We start from the raw sequence: 20,458 nt of genomic DNA, 5'->3' as shown, positions 1-20,458 counted from the left end.
TGCAGTTACCTGATTGAACTTTAAGCAAAAAGCTGTTTGAAAGACTTCCTTATAGTGGAAGAGTTGAAACATATTTAACTCATGTATCTTAAGAGTATAAGATCCATGTTTTAGCAACCACACTATTACTGATTCACTTTAACATATACATGTTTCTCAACACTGCAGTAGCACAGCTGCACTTGAGTGCGAGCTCAACTTGAGCATAAGTGTACTTTTCAAACTAGGTTTCCAAAACTGTGTTTTTAGGGTCTGGCTACTAGTTTTCACTTCTACAGTTTGTTAAGGCAGACTGTTGAGGAAGTTCTTTGACACAGAGAACAGGTGCTTTACACACCTGAGCCTGGTAACCACACAGGAACTGGCGGAGCACGCAAACGGAGCACCTTTAACCCTGAGAGGAGCGCAAAGCTCAGCAGCTGCAGCTGCCAGCCCAGCCCCGTGCAGGCAGAGAGCCGCGGGTGACCTTCCCCGCACCGCCGCCAGCCTCTGCCACCTGCAGCCGCAGAAAACTCCCGCTGCCCCTTCAGGCTGTCGCTCATGGCCTCCGAGCAGACCAAGCCCATCCCGGCGCGCAGCGCAGGAAACACCCGACAGGCGGCGCGGCGAGCCGGGAACCCGGGTGAGGAGAGCCGCCCCCGGGCGGAGCCTGTCCTGGCTCCCGCCCACCTTCACCCCTCTCCTCCCCCCCGCCTTCGTCCGTAGAACCGTCTCAAGAAATTTGGAGAAACCCATCCCGTATAAATATACACACAGGCCCTGGTAGGCTCACCACTCGGGTGTGATGTATCTAGGCACTGCATATAAATCAACAAGGAAAGGAATTAAAAATGCCTTTGACACTTAACGCTTCCTATCTTGCTGTGCCTTTCATCATGTTTTCATGGCATCATCATCCGTAATTAAAGGCTGGCTTTGAAATCCAAAGGAATTAAATTTTCATGCTTCAAAATGTTGAGGCAGAAATCATGCTCCGTCAGTTGGCCTTTAAAACGGCGATACAAATAGGAGCTAGAAGTACAGAACTACAGAATATTCTGAGTTGGAAGGGAACCACAAGGATCGTCGAGTCCAACTCTTAAGTATATGGCCCATACAGAGATCAGACCTACAATCTTGATATTATTAGCACCATGCTCTAATATCCAGAATTCTTTTGGCACTAAAGAGTATCTTCATTCAGTTTTCCAACTTGATTCTGTGAGGATATATGGCACCTCAAACTCCACCTCATAGTACAATTTGACATCTCATCTTACCACAAAAAATTAATGCTTTTCCCAGAAAGAGTCTACTCATTCAATCTGCTGACATCTGGATATGCAAATGTTGTTTTTGCCAATACTCATTTTCTAAATTCAGGCATTTTTCAAAGAGTTTTGTTTGGGAAAAAAAAGTACTGAGAAGACAGCTGTCTTCCTTTTTTAAAATTTTTTTTCTAATTACTGGTAGAGAAAAAGCGAGAGAAAAGTAAGGAAAAAATAATGATTTTTTTCTTGTGAAAGCTTGCTTAGCATTTTTACTTGAACTAAAGAACTTGAAGTATAGAACTTCCAAGAACTTGAAGTATTTTAGTGATATTTTGAAAATGTCTATGACTTTCTGAAGTACTTAACAAGTATGTAATTTCTCCCATCGATCTCTGATGCAGCAGAGATCCCGGGAGAAATTTCTTGGTATACTCCAGCTCCACGCAAGATGGCACTACTGCACTGGCAGCCGCTGACTGTATTTCTTTAACTAGACTTCATCAGAGAGAATTGTGATTGATGGGTCTCTCACTGATTAGTTTGTGAGAAGGTAATTTTCCTTCAAAGCAGGTTACCAAAGATACCATCCATCACCCACTAAGCCCTTTGCAGCCAAGCAAACCATTTTGGTCTGTCCAAATATTTTCTTTTTAGGAGAAAGGTGTTTCAGAGTGCAGTAGACCTCTATATTGCAGCTCTTACAGACCTCTGTGTTACAGAGGTCTGCTTTCTGTGGAGACATTGATGGGGCAGCAGATTTAAATAATACAGGAATAGATAATGAGGAGGTGGAGGGGCAGAACTCTGGCTTATTGATAGGGAAATGGTGCAGTTTCTGAAGAAAGGATCTAGGATTTAAGAAGCAGCATAGAGAATGGAAGTAAGTTTCCATAGGGCGTAAAAAGCCACTGTGATCCATGCCTGTGGAAGGGAGGCTGGTTTGAACTACACCAGACTGCTAACATGGGGAAGAGCCCACCTGCAGCAAGGGCTGCAGCTCTTGCCTCTCTTTGTTGGCACCACTTGCTGCTCCAGACATGAGCTGAATGATGTGATTTCACTGACACTGTCAATATTGATGGCCCCACGCTGGGGGACGTTGCCTCTCCTGTTTGAATTCCCAGTCTGTTGGCTCATGGTATGGAGACCACAGCAAAAAATCAGACAGCATCATATATTGCATGATGCTGTTAGGTTGTCAGCATTTCTGAAGGCAGGAAGTGTTTCTGCAGTCCAGAAAACTACAGGTGTTGCTGCCATTACAGAAGACCCATGCATATATATAAATACATATAAAGACATTTTGTAGTAACACCAATCTAGCAGCCATTAGAGAGGCAGTCCTGTCTCCTTTGTTCTTACTGTCTTTTTAAAAATAATATTTAAATTATAAGATGTATTTTCTCCACAAACAGCTGGCCCAAAAATAATTGAACCTTGGAAATGTTGACTGTGGTACCTTAAAAAAAAATTTGACTCAACTAAAAATGGAAATAGTTATAATTTGTGCCAATGCAGATATTTCTTGGGTAATTTATTTGTGATTTTTTCATGATGAGGAAGAAAGAGGAACATAGAATTAGAACCAGAAGAAATATTTGAAAGAAAGCAAGCGTTCTTCCTCTTATCTTTATATGTAGCACAATTGGATGCATCAGTTGGAATTTTATCATAATGGGTGTTAAACAATTCATTATTCACTTCAATGATCTAATCCAGATTGATCATATCAGCTCAGGTCCAGTGAAGCATATCAGGCTAGAGATATCTTGTAGAACTAGTATCTGGAAAGTAGGTTATGTCTGTAACAGTCTGCCTGATTGATTTAATTGCACTCAAAAGATTATCTACAAACTTAAATTCCAAAATCTATCAATCCAAATAGTTAGTTTGAAAGAAATACAGATCAATGTCCTGAATTTGTTGTATTAACAAACCCGTTTCCTTGTTTTACCATAGTATATTTACTTAATTATGATAGAAGTGTATTGGCTGTAAACATAAATGACTGTAAGACATTTTAACCCCATAATAACTAACTATTTAACTTGTGACAATAACTTTTTTTTTTTAAATTAGGAATGAATGTCCAGCAAAACAATCCAAATTTCTAATACTTAATGAAGAAAGATGATTGCAACCTTGAAGATTTTTATGTATTTTTTTTACTATTGGACTTCTGAAAACAGGAAATGTGTGAATGAATATCCTAGCAGCAACACAGTGCAAAGAAAAACCTGTAGGTTTGACACAGCATTTTTTATTTGCTGTAGGGGAAGTCCCTGTGTTATGTACTCTTAGTTGACTAAAGCATTTATCATAACCTGGAAGCTTCCACTTCATTCTGGGAATGTTTTTGTGGTCATTTTTTGTTCTTATTGGAAAGAAACTTCACAGCTTGGTTTATGACTATTTTCTCTGGCGTTGTGACTGTTTTGTAAGTTCATGTACACCGCATAGTGGTGTAAGTAAATTTGCCATTTACAAATGTCATGTTTATTGCTAAACTATTTGAAGCTTGCTAAACTATGAGCTTCCTCTGAGTCTTTTATTTGGGTTCCTACTTGCCTTGAGGCCTCTGTGCTCCTCTGCCTTTGTGGAGATGGATCTCTATTGGGCTGATATCCCCTGGGAAGGGCCTGAAAGCAGCAGGGTCAGCAGTCATTGTCTCTCTGGAGGTGTATGTGAGGGGTGTGCAGAGGAGCTTTTATTGCACAACCTAATATATACATCCTTTCTGAGGCACTCATGACATGGTTTTGGAAGATTTGAACACAATTAAAACAATTGCTGTCAAACACTTCCATATCAATGTGCGGTATCAACAGAAAACCCAGTGGTTTCCAGGTAGGGATTCCTGTGGTTTCTCAACCACCTGATGGCTTATGTCCCATAAAACCATTAACTACGTACTGCAGGTGGCAGTACCTGGTGCTTAGGGCATAGAGAGCATAGGGGTTTGAGTGTCCTTCTCCTCCTTCAGTACACATCTCTGCAACCTGTATGCCACCATGAGTCACAATTTTGTATCTGATTTATGTATCACCCTGTAAATATACCCACTAGTAAACTGTTCTCACAACGGCTGCTTGGTTCTTTGGTAATGTCCTGAGTAATATTCTTATTTCAGGGTCGCTCTCTTGGAGAAAACTTACGGCAGAGATCTTGCTAGGGTTATGTTTCATAACATAAGAAATGTTATCACAGCAAAGATACTATATACCACACTGTATTTCCAGATTGTATTATCAGGTTGTTAAATTGGAGGTTGATCTCTAGGAAGGATCTTTAAGTGGCAGGGAACAGAACTATTTAAATATATTGCTTCTTTGTCTCTGGCAAAGCAGGACGTAACTCCTGGAATTTACGGATATCCTGGATACTGTGTCATAATTTGCAGTCCTTTGGCACCAGTCATCCTCCTCCTCAGTATGTATCAGTCATGTAAGCCATCCGTTCGGCAAGTGAATAAAGTGATCTCGCCACGCTGAAAAAGAAAGGATAAGGAAAGGGCAAGGGAAGCAGGGTGGGGTGGGGGAGGTACTGATGCTGCTTTTGGTTTTGTTTTCTAGAGCTCTCGGCTCTCAGGAATAGACAAGTTTCCCGGAGAGTTCCCTGTTTCGCCGCGGCTGAAGCGTTGGGAAACGTGAGGCTTAGGAGCACGGCGCGGGGGGGTTTCGGGACGCGTTTCTGCGAAGCGCCGCGGCCGGGAGCAGTTCCCGGCATTGCCACGGCCGGCGAACCCTCAGCGGGGGGGCCGGGGCGGGCCGGGGCCGGGGCGTAACACATCTGCTCCGGCCGAGGCCGGGCCGAGGTGGGCCTTCGCGGAGCTCCGGTGGCCAGGAAGGAGCCGCCAGGTAGGAGGAGCCGCCAGGCAGGGAGAGCCGGCGCGCAGCTCTGCGGAGCGCGGGGCTGCTGGCAGCGGGAGCCCCATCCCGGGGCTGCACCCACCTCATCCTGCCCTGAAGCGACCCCGCGGCCGCCCCAGCCTGCCCGGGCGCGTTGTCCCTGAAGCCATTTGCTTTCCTTGGGAATGCTCGGTGGCAGGCAGGACTGAGACAGGTGTCTGGGAAATTTGTTGCGAAACAGGTGAAAAAACCCCCTCAAACCCCACCATCGTAGTGTAGAACTGTGCAGTAAAATGTGTTTCTGTGCATGTAGATGTGTGTGTGTGTGTATAAATATAGGAATATGTGTGTATATACAAAAAATTAAACAATAAGAACGAGGAGAAACTCAACCAAAAAAACCCCCACCTGTCCTGGTCTTTTATTTGCTGCTAAACATTTACATGGAAAATGCAACCCTGTGACCTCGAGGCAAGCGATGAAAAAGTGGAAATTAATTTCCTGACATTGAAAGGTCACTACATCAGGGGCGTACTTTATCTCACATACTTTATAAATGTGTTTCAGTTTCTTTCTGTTGCACTTTTTTTTTTGGTTTCTTTACTGAGACAATATCATTTAGCCTATTTTTAAGAGCAGCAAATAAACCAGTGGAAATTGACATTCATCTATCTCACCTGCTGCGGATATCCACCCCCTCAACCCTTTCCTAAGGTAGTTTCAGGTTGTTAACAACCTGAATGTTACACTTGACTATTTTATATACCGTGGTTTCCACATTCATCTCACACATCAAGTAAAAACATTACCCTTAACCAGTTTTGTATATTACGTGTTTTTTATTCCATGACAGATACTATGAGTGGGCTGTCAAGTGGAAAGAAGAAAACACTGAAAATTTTAAGTGGTCATTTAACTCTTCTGAGAATTTCAACCCTTTTCTGAGGTATGCGAAAACAATTTAAGTGAATGGATTTACACTGAAACATATGTTTAAAGTTGTGCTTTGTGCTGTTGACCTGGTTCTCCCACTACAGTCTGCAAGTTAATGTGAGTACATCCTTTTGCTTCTAATCTTTGGGGGGAAGTGACGAGGGGGGTTCTGTGTTCTTAAATGACTTCTAAAGTCAAGAAAATGAAAAAGGCAGTGCTCTCTATTTTTTGCTAACTGAGAGTATAGGATTAAGAACTCTTCTTTCACTACTCAGTAGCAAGGCAAGGGGCCTTCATTGTGGCCAAATCTTGGGAAGTGAATATCTGTCTTTACCAGAGGAGGGTAGGAAATGCTTTTCCCATTATTCCTACATTATTCCTATTCCTATGACCTTTATGGACATGAGAAAGTAGTGCAGAAAGTTCTAGTTAGTTGTCTAGTGCTGTTTGGCCCTGCTTGAGATTAATAATCTAGGGACCCTGAATTTGTGTAGATGGACAACCAGTTGCAACTGGTGTTCCAAGGACTGGTGCTCACACACAGCTTTGATTGGATTACCTGTTTCTTAAAATGCCCGTGGCATTTTATGTTCTGATTTTTGCAACATTTATGTCTTTAGTTACAGTGAACCACTATTAGCAATCGAGAATTTTCCCTAATGGGGAACTTTCCAATAATGGGGAAGTTTCCTGAAGAAGTAGGTGTAGTTACATCAACATTTAAGTTGTCACATGAAGTCTTTCAACAAATAGTTCTGTTTTTCCTGTCTTCTTCATTTGATAGTGGGGCAAATATGCAGCAGCAGTAGTGAGGAGCATTTTGCACAGTGAATATATTTTGCTTTTAAAAAAATATTTGCCACGGCTGTTGGAAGCTGACAGGAGGACAGAAGGGGCGTTGTGGTAGGTTCTGTAAGAAAAACAGCAACCAGATAGCTTTATGATTGACATCAAGGTCTCAAACTGATCCAGAGGATCCTTCTGCTCAGGGTGAAACAGGAGAAGGTTCTATAATGGTTATTGCAGTGGTTTTCTTTTTTCATGCACATCTGGAGTTGACCTGGACCTACATTTTTATCTCTCTGAAAGTGAAAAATTGAATACAGCAGCAGACTTTCTCAGGCTTGAGGAAATCTGTAAGTAATAGTCATACTTCTTTTGTGTATTGTAAAGTTTGTTTTCCCTCCACAGTGGGAGAAAACACGCTAATAAATTTCAGCAATTGCAGGACATAAACATGGGTCTTAGAACTATAAAAGCTAACTTGTTGTCATCTGTCTTCCAGGAGTTAATCAGAACACCTCTCCTGGTGATCATGCCAACATTCAGATTTCCTTCAAAAAGGTGGACAGGGGTTTCAGGCATGAGTATGGGTATGTTTCAGTATCCTGACTGTAGTGCACATACTGTTTGTTCCAAGCAGTGTACTATTTCAGGCAGTCTATTTTGCTCTGAGCAGTCTACACCTCTATTAAAAAAAAAAACAAACTAGAAAGTATTTGAGTCTGAGTGTTCTGCAGCTCTGGTCATTCTGACATGGGGAGTGCAAAGCAATACCCATCAGTCTCAATGGCAGGCTTGTTTCCAGAGTAAGTGTGATCATGGCACACTTGTGAGATTGGTATATCTCTACCTTGTTTGAGAAGCTTTACTTTGGAGCTTAGTTGGTGATCTGGAGTGCTTGTTACTCAAGCAGGGGAATAATGATGGAGGCATTCTAATTCATACATGTTCAGAGAAGCTCTTGGAGACCCACAGGATTAGGCTGCAATTTTCTCATGCTTTCAAGGACATGGTTTAGGAATAAATTTGGTACCTAACCACTTTATGAAGCCTAGGATTTATCAATGAATCAGGTCTTGCACCCTGAGAATCTTCTTTGTATTTTTCGTGCACTTGTTTTCAGAATGTGCTTAGATTGTTTACAATGTAGTAGGTTGCCTTCCTTTCTCAGCTCCGTATACATTGACTTCTGCAAATCAGCTGTTGGTATCATTTGAGGAAATTTGAGGAAAAGCAGTAGCTTGAATCAAATTCTGTGAAAAGTCTAGTTCCCTTAAGGCACAACACTGTAAAGGTACATGTGCCTTATGAATTCAGGACAATATTGGTTTTTTACTATCATACTGAAGTTGGCAATCAGAGAAAGAAGGATTAAAGAAAAATGGTGAAGAATGGCACTCAAGATAGAATTTCATCAGTTAGGAAATGCCATGGATATTACAGTTGTTTAATTTCTTATACAAATTCTGAAACTCTCACTAGAAAACAGTTAAAGGCAGTCCCTCCTTATTTTTGGGGATGTTTGGGTATCCAAAATTGGGACTTTATTTAGAAAAAAATCTACCATTTTCTGTGTTAATGAAAGATATCCGTTGCGGTGTTTGTATTTTTCTTAACAGTAAGTTGAAAAATGATGGCACTAGTGTATATTAGTATTGTTCTGACCTAAAATACTGACTTACCAAAAGCAGTGGGTGTGCGAAGATTAAATGCATGAGTTGATATTAATAAGCATTTTAAAATGTTAAACTGTGTAGGAGTATAAAACCTATGTCAGTAAAGAGGGGAAAAACTTCTGACAGAAAAGTGACGTTACTTGTATATTCAGAGGTAAAGCAGCAGAAATTCAAGACAATAGATTCTGCTTGTAGATTGACTGGCTTTGTCACTATTTTACAAAGGCACTATTGAGTAAATAGTTGGTAAATAGTCGTTATTGTGTAAATACTTGTTACAGATGAACTACTGCATGGATTGCTTTCACAATGTGTGTAACTTCGTGAGCCTTGTGATAAGTACTGTGGGACCAGGGTAAAAAAGCAGGGTGTACTCCCAGCGTGGTAAAGTTAACAGGTGGGGAAGAACCACGTTCTATTTTCTCCAGTGACTGAATATAGAGAATTCTTTCATTCTCCTACTAAGAGCAACATTCCCTGCTACAGTTAGGGGAACAATTGTGTATTTGTGAGTCATTATTTACTAATCAACAGATAATGATAAAGCATCTATTTAGCCATTATCAAGAACAGATGTTTAAAGCAAATTAAGTAAGAGGTTTTTCCTGGACCCACCCATGCAGGAAGATTTCTGCCTGATTATCTACTGGGTGCAGTTTTGTCCTGTTTTTGATTAGGGTGGAATTCAGTGTCTTCTGTCCAGTTCTTTGTGTGGACTGACTATAAAGTGTATTTTACAGTGCAAGTCAGAAAATAAGAATGTATTTATATTTGTCTATTATTTTATCATTTTAGGTTCTGTATACACCATGGGAAGACCTTTGGTTTTGTATATATTTTTATTCTACTGGCATTTCCTAAATGGTAAGAAGCCAAGTCATAAAAAGCAGTAGAACTGTTTTAGTATGTTTTCTTTCCATGTAAAAGCACTGAAATGTTAATTTCCCCAGTCTTCCTTCAGCTGCTAGCATTTGAGATTTTTTCCTTAATGTTTTAAGTAAAAAGCTCAAAGCATGGATTTAAATCAAACTAGATGCCTGTGCTTTGATAAGGGGCCAGGTTAAAATCCCTGTCTGTTCCAGCAGAGACACCATTTCAAACAAGGTACCGTTTGCATTACACAAAAGGTTTTTTTGGCTCTATAAAACCTTGGAATTGTTGTGTATTCTCTACCATTGTGTGCAAAACCAACCGGCATTTATATAAACAGAACATTCGCATCAGAGGAACTAACACTTGCCTGTTACCATGGCAGTGTTCTCAAAGCAACGGCTGAGGGGCTGTGCTAAAAACTACTGTTTTTAGTACAGCATCACACTGTGTGTGTGCATAAAGCAGGTGTCTGCAGGTATAAGTGCCCATTGTGTGTGCACACAGCACAGGTCTCGTGTTTTGTCACACACTTGGACAAGCACATACCAAAATGTTTAACTTTTCAGAACAGAGCAAATACTTTGGTCCTTAAAATCTCCTATGGATATGGTAAGACATTACTTCAAAGATTAGGTGTATTATTGAAAAACTAAGTTTTCTTCCAAATTTTGTTTTTCAGCTTTATTCACTGTTGAAGCTCCTCAGTCACTCTACACTGTGGAGCATGGGAGCAATGTGACCATGGAATGCACATTTCCAGTGAATGGGAAATTAAAATTTAGAGATTTAAGTGTCAGCTGGGAAAAGAAAGATGAGTTGAAGCAGGTTTATGAACTTGTCAAAGGAGAGGAACACTTCAAAAATCAGCACAGTGACTTTAGGGGAAGAATAAAATTGTTGAAAGAGAATCTGAACTTGGGACAGTCTCTCCTTCAGATCACTGATGTGAAGCTCAGAGATGCAGGGGTTTACCGCTGTGTTATTGCCTATGAGGGAGCTGACTACAAGACAATTCATCTAAAAGTAAAGGGTGAGTGTGCTACTACCAGAGGTTCAGTACTCTCTGATACTCTTTAAAAGATTTCAGGAGAGACCCTGACATGTCTGGATTAGCAGTTAAAGAAACCTCAGCAGAGACAGGAGCTGTCCAATGGCGCTTGCCCAGCTGTATAACTTGGCACTTCTGTTTAGGCTGAATCCGTGTTCTGTCCAATGACATGTGAGAAATGGGGTTGCAAAATCATGTAGACAGTACAAAGACCATAACGCCTAGTGAGCTTTCTAAACCACATCAAAATTGTAATAAATCCTGTACCTCCAGTTACAATTGTGTTATTTACTTTTCCTGTCAAAATCTAAGTTGAAACTTGACCCGGGGGGCTGGGGAAAAAGAAAACATGTCTTGCATTTAATACATGCTGTTCTTCTAGTTTTCTACTGGTAATGGTTTTTTTCCCAATTGTTTAGCTCCTTACAGAATTATAAACCAAGGAGTGGGGAGCACAGGACACAACGAATGGAAGCTGACGTGTCAGTCAGAAGGATACCCAGAAGCTAAAGTGATATGGCAAAACAGAGACTATGATGATTTGACCGATAAGGCAAACACAAGATATGAAACTGGAAGTGACCAATTGTACCGTGTGACAAGTACCCTTACAATCAAAAGTGGAATTGATGAAGTTTTTTACTGTATATTCTGGAATAAAGAGCTGCAAGAAAATACAACTGGCATTTTACACATAGCAGGTAACACTTCTAAATTTCATTTATGGTAACACACTCCAAGGTGCTAATGTAATCTTCTCCCAGATGAATCAGCCATAATTTGTTTCTCTTTCCTATCTAATTTTGAAAAGGCTAGAAAGAAATACCTGTGTCATTAAGTTTCGTTATTAATGTACACTTTTACCATACTAATATGTTCATCATGCATGTATGGTCAGAATTTCAAGACAGGAATTTTGTGTGACCTGCAGATATGTGAAAATTGGGTCTAAATGTTTAAAAAGTTCCATTATTTGGAAGACATGCAGCTCAGCAACTGGGAATTAAACTCTACTGTATAAATTAAATACATCTTCCAAGAATATTCTATTTAGTTGATGATTATTGTCAAATAAACTTGAATAATATGGTCTTTTCTTGCCACTACAGCCTTTGCTTTGAGCATATTTAAATTTAACCTATTGTACACAGATTTTTTTTCCTCATAAAGTCTGGATTGAAGGAAAATTCATAAATGGACAAGACTAATACAATTCCTCATTAGACCTTTCTACTGGGAAGCTCCTCTGCTGCTTTTGCTTTTGATTATTCTTTTCTACATTGTAGCCTGATAAGTTTTCAACCAGACTGGAGACCCGATCCAACTCAAAAACAGTATTTCTCTTTGTCAGACTGTTAATTTTGTTGGGTCATTTCCCTGGTCCTGTTCACCACCTAGTTTAGAAAACACCTGTGCAGGCACACTTTTTGGGCCTGACAAGGGTTTGAAACAGGCAGGTTAGAGTGAGAAAGCCGAGTTGTTCTTTCAGTGGGCAAATTTGATTTTAACAAAAAAAAATCTGAGATTCAAGGAGACCGCTTACCCTTTGCAATCAGAGCTTTACCAGATGAGAGGGACTCTCTTCTCTTTCTCAATTAGCTTTTTCCTGTAGTCCTGATGGGAAACTAAGCTAAATGTAACACTTTGACAGGCAGAATTGTGGTAAGATCAAAGGCACTATCATATGGAATGCGGGGAACAAAGACAAGTATTAATATGCTCTATCTTCCCTGCCCTGTCTCCCCCCCGTCTCCCCACCGCTTTATTTGAACGAAATGTTAAAGTGCACCATTAGCACCTGACCTTAGACACAATCTATAATGCTGTTATAATGTCTTAACTGCTCTTAGCAAAAATAATACAGTGACAACGAAAGCCAAAGGGAAGATCTTATGCAATTATGTAATGTCTTATCCCCCACTTCTTTTTCTTGAAGAGTCAGCCGATGGCATTCTCCAGACTAAGAGCAGACGCTTTGTTGGAACTGCTCTTATTGCTACTGCTTTTGTTGGATCAGGGCTACTATTTATGTTCTGCATAAGAAAAGGTATGCAAATTATTTATTTTAGGGTATCGCAGTTATTATCAATCTGCTCTGTTAATTCATCCTTGCTGAGTGAAATGAGACAATTTTTTACCGTATCGTTTATTTCTTTCTCTGCTGGACTTAGGTAAATACTAGCAGGTTGACAGATTGAAACAGGTTATCAGCCCCACACAAATCACTTACCCATGCATGTCTGTTAATCTTTCTTATAGATAAGGATGTAGAGCAGTAAGACTATTGTCTAACCTATTCTAACATCAAAGCACAGTTTATTCACCTACTGGAAATTGAAGATTCTTGTTCTCTGTCATCCCTTTTGACTGGGGATCAGAACGCCAGCAGCAGACAGGATACTAGAGGTTTTTTAGCGAGTTTTTTTCTGCATTCTCTGAAAAATTTCACTGGACTGTGAGCACCTGTGTTTCTAAGAGAATATTCCCACTCAGGCTTCATACCACTTCATTGATTTCCTTACTAAGTTTTGAGCTTTTTCAGTTCACTTCACTAATTTACATTGGACATTTTCAGCATCACAGTATGTTGAAAAGTTAAAGCATTGGCAATAATTTGTTTTCACTTGCTAGCTAACAAAAGAAAAAACTTGAAGAAATAATTTTTAGTGTATCTGAGTATGAAAGAATATAGTTAGCACTCAAAGAAAAAAAAAGGTTTGAAACTTGTTACTTAAACTGAAAGAAGTACTGTTAATTTCTTTTTCCTTTGTTGGTTAGTTGTGGGGGGGCTATGGAAACATGTCCTGGGAGAAGTATTCATGAGCTTAACAGGCTTGCAGGTGCTGCTAACAGGCTGCAAAAGGCCTGCAGATAACCCTGCAAGTGTAAGAATATACTTGCCCTAAGAACACGACAGGAATGGGAGCAGAACATGGAAGTGGAAGAAGTGACAGCAAAATCCTTGACTGCTCAAAAGATTCCCACTGGGGATTTCAGCGAAGGTCAGAAGATTCCTAGGTTGCCTGACTAATATTTATTGTCTGTGTATGTGATAATGTATATACATGTCATGATGTACATTATTACCATGATTAGGTTTCATAGCTATATATATATATACACACATACATGTGTGAGTGTGTGTGTGATAAACCGCAAGTTGATTCAAAAGCTAAAGTAGTGCCAACAGGTTTTTGTCTTAAACCCTAAGCTGTCCCAGGTTACTGGACAACTGATTCTTTCAAAACAGAATCTCCACAGAATGTGGGCATTTTTCCCCTAAAAAAGCACTGAGAAGATGATCTGCTTTTTGTTCCTTGTTGTTTGATATGTTCAAACTTTGTGTGGGAAACCATTTGAACAAGTATTTTCCAGTGATGTTGATGTACAGTATCAATGGACTTCTGGCTTAGGAACAAGAAAAGGAAGTTGGAAAGGCAACCAACAAACTGGGAGCACTGAAGAATTTATTTTAAAGTCTTTGAAGAAATTTAATGTTTTGAGAACAAATGATTACACTATGCTAAGTGTGCCCCTCCCACCTGTGTGTTTAAGTTCCTCATTAGGTCTAAAGGAAGTATTATGGGGTTCTTTTAAATTTTTTTTCTCTTTTGTTTTCTTTCAGCTAGAGCAAATAGGGGCAACAGAACACCTGTGGCAAGTTCATCAATAGCAAGTATGTACATATGACATAAATCTAGCGGAGTGTGATTCTCGTGGAAATAGTTGCGTGAGAATTAACTTTGTAATGGTGACAACCAAATGGAGATTTAAATTCAATTTTGATTTTGCCTTCTACTTTTCACTTACATAACAACTCTAAATTACAATTAAAGAGTGGCTTTCCATGACTGCGTCATCCTTTTGAAAGGAAAATGTGAAAGAAAAGCGTACTTGTTTCAGGAACTGATACGCTCCTGATATGCACAAGAAAAGGACCAAGCACTATGCAGTGTTTTGGAAAGTCTGTGATAGGATGGGACAGGCTTCCTGGAACGTAATGCCTCAGAATGGCATCACACCCTGATGTGCAGACTGTGCTGCAATGTGAACTGCATTGGCGTGTTTCTGTGTTTTCTCCAGTATTATAGCATGCATCTGTGGGTCTTGGTCACAATATTCATGACAGAGAGATTGGCCCTGTTGAGAGAAACACAGGGAAGTTTGTGGCTTCTGTGTTGCGATATTGATGGTACTTACTGTGAGCAAACCTCAGTGGAAGGCCAATACCACCATGACAGGTGGTGTTGAAGGAAATGACAAAAAAAGATAAGATAGCTACTATTTACAGCAGGAGAGAAGAGATTAAAATCCTTTTGCTGCCTCCCAGGGTGGTTATGGGTTGATTTATTTTTGATTTGTTGTAAGTTTTTATTTGGAGACCACCACAAATTAAATTGCTGTGTGAAAATTAGTTCATATAGGCCACTGGCATTTTTCCTAAGAAAAACTCAGACACAGCATTTGGTGTTAATCTCATCTCTCTCTGTATTCAAGTCACTCTAGTTCCTGCGTGGCCTGAGATGGCAGTTTTAAACACAGATTTATCGCTATAGGAAATGTTTAAACTATACTCACTGCTGCGTCTATATATGTCCTTTGCTTACAGACCTGTCAAAAGATAAGGATACACATGACTGCAGAGATGCTTCTTTCAAAGACAGAGAGTTGAAATGTAAGTATAAATCACAAAGAAAAATTAGTAGCAAACTGCACACAGCATATATTATCCCTGGTCATTGGAGCATTGATTCAAGGCTGGTTTATTTCGCTTCATTTCAACAGACAGAGCCTTCAAGAGAAATACAGCTTCCCATTCTGTGTCTTACAAACTCACCATCATAACTCACTGTGTACTGTTTGTTACATAAAAATGAATCTGGTTTTTAAAATATAAAGAAAATATATACAAAGGAAAATGTGATATGGAGATATATAAGAACCCAAATTAGTCTCTTTTTTCTGCTCATACTTCTGCTATAGAAAGAGTTGTTCATACACATCTGTAAGGGTGGTGATGGCAGTGAGGGAGGAGACAGGAACCCACCACAGCTGCTTGAGCAGGTCTCAGGCCATGCAATTTTGTCTCAGCAAAGGAAGAAAATATATTATCACATATCTGAAATCTATGAAACATCCTGTGGTGTGCAACAGGAGGGTGAAATTATCGAGGTTTTTCTTTCACATTCTTGCTGACTTATAAAGTATTTGCATTAATTGCATCCCAAACCCCTGCTACATTTTACTACAGTAAACTTACAAGTAAGCCTGCTGGTCCTGCAGTTAGAGACCTCCAAGCCAAAGAGTTTGGGCCTGGGGATATGCTACTAGGAATACTGACAGATATAGCACTAAATGTACTTGAAAGAATTTTAAAAGTTCTGAAAAGAAAGGGGGACCTATGCAACAGCAATCTCACTGTATTCGCTAAAGAGCACTTCCCACCAGTATGTTTGATCTACCCCTTTATTTCCTCCCATGATCATCTTCTTTTACTGTTTGATCTTTTAATCAACTTCATTTTAGATCTTTAATTTTGACAATAAAGGAAATTTTTTGGTACCTCCAAACTCTAGGAAAATGGCCCAAAGCTATGAAGTGTTCTGTGCCTTCATCATCTTGTAATTGGACAATTTTTTCATATAATTCTTCCTGTTACAGATATGCAAATTGAGAAGACCTAGAGAGACGAGGGGAAGACTTTTTTCCTCAGTTGTGAAGATCTTACAGCTCAAATGTTATGTCTGTTAAAGGGGATATTAATTTTTTGTATTCATTGTCTGATGGCAATCTTAAGGAAAAAAATGTAATGAAGTTAAAGTAATTATAGCATAAAAAAATTATTGAATTCAGGCTTCTGTATATGTGACTAGATATTGAGGTATTTATTTAAATATCCAAGTTTCTACCTTCTTAAATTTAGGCAAATATGTCTTTCAAAGACACATTTAATTGAAAGTATCTCTCAGGTAAAGCATTTTATGTATATGACCATCATTAATTTCATAGTTAGTTCTTGATAGTCATCTTCTGAACCTTTTTTTTGTTCCTTCTCCACCTGAGCTCTTCATTTCCTGCAGAAAATTGGTTTTCCATCTGTTGAAGAATTTTTTCATTACTTTGATCGTCATAAAAGGTGATGGTGCAACAAGACAAGATGCCACACATATAGGGCATTTTCAGTCCTTAAAATACCAGATGCTCACAGCTAAGCCTAAAAAAGATGACTTAAAACTCTTGGCAACTATGCTTTGGAAATTAAATAATACTGAACTTTTTGATATTTTTCTTTGAAAAGCATTTTGGGCATTTAATTTCCTCATTATATAGCTGACACTACTTGGTTACTGTTCATTAGTCTTCTGATTTACAATTTGGGGATAATAAAATTCTTCGGACACTTAGGAAGAGCAGCCCTTGTTTTAGATGGCCATTTGGTTTGTCTTCGGAATGGAAAAAGGAAAATCTACTTACTTCTAGGACGTGAAATACATGCACATGTGATTACTTAGAAATGTTGAAGAACCCTGTTCCTGGATCCCATTTCGCAAGTTATTGTTATGTTATATTTGGCTAAGTGCACAGCTTTTTTTTGGGGGGTGGGATCATACACAGGTGAAAATTATTTATTACAATGGTATTCACATTTGTATTTTTTTAATAAAATATATTTAGCTCTTCCTGTGTTTTTTCCTACTTCCCTTTGATGCCTTAAGAGGCCTCCTAGAAACAGAGACTAGACAAGAATAAGGGAATAAGGTAGGTATTTATTTGAAAGGCCTTCAAAGGTAGCCCCTGGAGAGCCAGAGGCTACTGCCAAGATGGACCCCAAGATGGACAACAGGTCACGAGTTCTTCACACTTTTATAGGTTTGGTTCATTTGCATATCAGGGTAAATTCTCCAATTAAAGCTTCAGTTAATGATGTAATTCCCCTCCGCTTGCCCCCCCCTTAGAGGCTCTTTGGTTTATACTTTTTGGGCCTAGGTGGTCTGGGTGTCCTTGAAGAGCAGGCCCAGAGAGGCTTTGTTATGTCTACCTGGCATGAGACAGCAGAAGTTAACAGGATACAAGAAAATTCAGAGTTACACACTAAGCAGTATAGAATTTGAAAAATACAAAAATTAAAACCTAAGGCATCACCTTGACCTGTCAGTAAGTAGTATAAGGTCTACTTGCAAATTTCTGAGAAAAACAGTATTTTAAGATTTGTGTGTAGAAGACAGCCTACAGCCATGTCCCCTAATGGCTCCCACGAAGAAGAGATGGCAGAGAACTGGAATCTCATTGGACTCAGGTTTTATTTTTCAGTCGAAAATAAATAAGTTTATTGTGCAGTTCTAAGGATGTGGACACAGTCCTCATTCATGAATGCCAGGGTTTCACTGCTGGCAATATTCAATCTAGCTAATGTAAGATTGTGTTTAATATTCTCCGAAAGCTCTCCTATGTAGTAGAATAGAGAAATGTGTCTCAGAATCATAATGGGGTTGGTCAACCCCAGTTAAGCAAAATAGTTACTACACAGTGATTTCCCCAATTCATTGCAAAGTTTGTGTATTCTTATACTGATTCTTGCCATTTGATTCTTTGAGGTTGCTATGTGAACTTGAACATCTCCTCCTGCTTCCCAACATGCTTTTTGAGTCTGGGTGTCATTGAAGGTGATGGCTGAATTTTAATTATCTACAGAGGGGTTTTTGAAATATCAGGGCCATTTGTAGACAAAGTGCTGACTCAGCACACAAATGTAAAATCTTATTACCACATAAATAATTCCCCTTCCAGACAAGATGACCTTTTCTCTTTCTACTTCCTGTTTGAGACTGGAGAAGTTGTGTGCATATTAAAGTAAAAGTGAAGAAGTCTCCTCTTGTTAGTCCTTAAAAGCCTTGCAAGGCAGTGCTGTTAACAGTGCATGCTTAGGGTTATGGAACTGTAGTTAAGGTCTTTATCAAACTCCACTGGACAGCAGGAACAGTTACATTTCTCTTTGCCCAGCAGGAGAAAGGGCAAGTTACTGTTGGAAATGCTGTATGTCAGATGAGTAGGATAACTAAATGAGGGGACAAACATAAATTCTGTAGCTGAACCCTAACTTCTAAAATGACAGTGCTTGAATCCCTGAGTGGTTGATGGGAAGCATAAAATTTTGCTACTTCCTTGGAAAAGCAGGGCATGTGGTGACTAACAGGTAAGGAGAAAAGACCTGTCTTCACTAAACAAGCTCTACTTTATACTTCTCTGAAATACAAAGCAGAACTTGTATAATCTAATTTTAGAAATTAAGCTTTTAGTATAATCTTAGTCTTGTGGCTTCACTTTTATGAATACTGGGAGACAGGCCCACATGTTTATCCTCCAGTGCCATGAGTGGTTTCAGCTCAAGTATTTTCCACTCGTTGCACAGGAAGAAGACACAGGAAGAAGTGAAAATAGAACACATTTAGCTCATGGGAGCTAGATAAGTGGAAATCCTTCCTATTGTAACACAAAAAAATGTAGTTAAGCACTATATATGTAATAACATCTTTTTCCTTTGGTTAAAAACATTTGCATGTTACTTCAGTGTTTTTGGATATCTGGAAGACAAAATACAGCAGCAAGCAGGAGCAGACTTAGCTTCAGTAAGCTGCATTTTACTTCCTGATGGCCAAGCATTATTAGATTTCCAAAAGTGCTCAGAAAAGCCTGGTTCATGTGCACAATCTAAACTGGCTTACTGCTATTTCAGTTAAGGACTCATTTATTTAACAAATGTATCCATGAACCTGTGTGGTGGCCTGTTTCATGATGTGGCATTTAATTTTGCAGAATATGAAAGCTATTACTAATAACAATTCCATTAAATAATATGAAAAATAGAATCATTGCTATTGACCCGCATAGCTTTTCATGGAGCAGCATTGCAGGACGTGTCCCTTTTCCCCTTTGGCCAAAAAAGTACCAATGGTGCATTATTCAAGCTTGGGCTGTCCCGGAAAACAACAAAGATGTTAACAGTGGAATTTCTGCTTTTGCAGATGTTAACGGTAGGACTTCTGATTTTTCAGCATCTTCTCCCAGATTCCCTGTCTCTCTCTCCGTATTTCTCTGGTCCTGCAAATATATAATTGTCCCAGGCAAGTCAGATACTACTGGGTTCATGTGATGCCTAAGGCAAGTCACTCTTGGGCAATTTCACAGAGCTATCTCTCTGTTCCAAAATGGGAACACATGAAGGAAACATACTGTAGGCAGGACGGGCTCAGAATGAGTAGAAGACAGTGATGGTGCCTGTGAAGTAACTTTGGTGTTTCTTTTCTGTCATCCAAATCAGTGACTTCTGCCAAAGAAATCATTGGGGCTTTTCTGAGAAAATGTGAGACTACCCATGAATTACTTTGTGTGACAGGGCTATGCATGATAAGCTTACTGAGAAAAAATAAAATAATGTAACAGTGGTTTTGTTGAACTAGTTTGCTCTGTACTAGACAGCAGAAGACATGATTTCATGGTCTAAATCAGTCTGGAACTGTGAGGCAGGCAATCATCATACATCATCCCAAATCAGATAGGATTCACAGGAGTAAAGCCACAATCATTTTTCATGTTGAGGTAGAACACAATTCTCCCAAGCAGTGAGAATCTAACAGGAGACAAAAGAGTATATGTGTCCACCTGTAGCACAAATGCATCCTTGAAACCTGGGAGGAAACTGTTTCTCTTTTATGTCTCTCCCTTGATAAAGCTGTTTGATAGAACACAATACTTTTGAATTGGAAACAGGATCTGTCAGTCACCTAATCCAATCTTCCACTCAAAGCAGTGACATCAAAGTTTGGTGTATTTGTAAGGATGGAGACTCACAACCTCTCTGGAGTATTTGATTAGCCTCATGGTGATTTTTTTTTTAATAACATCAATTTAGATGAAAATTAAGAAGAAATGGGTTCTGCAAATATTAGGTAACTGCTTGATGAATTCTTGTAATATTAATCTGATGAAAACTAAGAAAATGTAACTTGATAGTTTCATGAATGGCAAACAGTCCTAGTAAGCAAGTTT

The 20,458-nt window shown here is 39.4% G+C and overlaps 1 protein-coding gene across 17 annotated transcripts; it reads left to right on the top strand.

Moving 5' to 3' along the window:
* The first annotated feature begins 4,652 nt into the window (after positions 1-4,652).
* CD274 (CD274 molecule) lies at positions 4,653-17,072 on the top strand. 17 transcript variants are annotated; one of them, XM_010392864.3, is made up of 11 exons: positions 4,653-4,679; positions 4,823-4,896; positions 5,952-7,167; positions 7,317-7,404; positions 9,286-9,354; positions 10,043-10,393; positions 10,831-11,112; positions 12,348-12,458; positions 14,037-14,087; positions 15,021-15,086; positions 16,073-17,072. In XM_010392864.3, the coding sequence occupies exons 4-11, from the start codon at positions 7,347-7,349 to the stop codon at positions 16,093-16,095; spliced, it is 1,011 nt and encodes a 336-aa protein (XP_010391166.1). In that variant the 5' UTR covers positions 4,653-4,679; positions 4,823-4,896; positions 5,952-7,167; positions 7,317-7,346; the 3' UTR covers positions 16,096-17,072. The 17 variants fall into 17 exon arrangements, 15 of the variants coding, with proteins under 15 accessions (XP_010391166.1, XP_010391164.1, XP_010391162.1 ...); XM_010392862.4 differs by lacking the exon at positions 4,653-4,679 and having other exon boundaries at positions 4,743-4,896; XM_010392860.3 differs by lacking the exons at positions 4,653-4,679; positions 4,823-4,896 and adding an exon at positions 4,910-5,107.
* Positions 17,073-20,458: the final 3,386 nt, after the last annotated feature.

Source organism: Corvus cornix, chromosome Z (genome assembly GCF_000738735.6).
Source record: "Corvus cornix cornix isolate S_Up_H32 chromosome Z, ASM73873v5, whole genome shotgun sequence".
Lineage (NCBI taxonomy): Eukaryota > Metazoa > Chordata > Aves > Passeriformes > Corvidae > Corvus > Corvus cornix.
The sequence above is the reverse complement of the archived record's forward strand: the minus strand, read 5'-3'. Positions and strand labels throughout refer to the sequence as shown.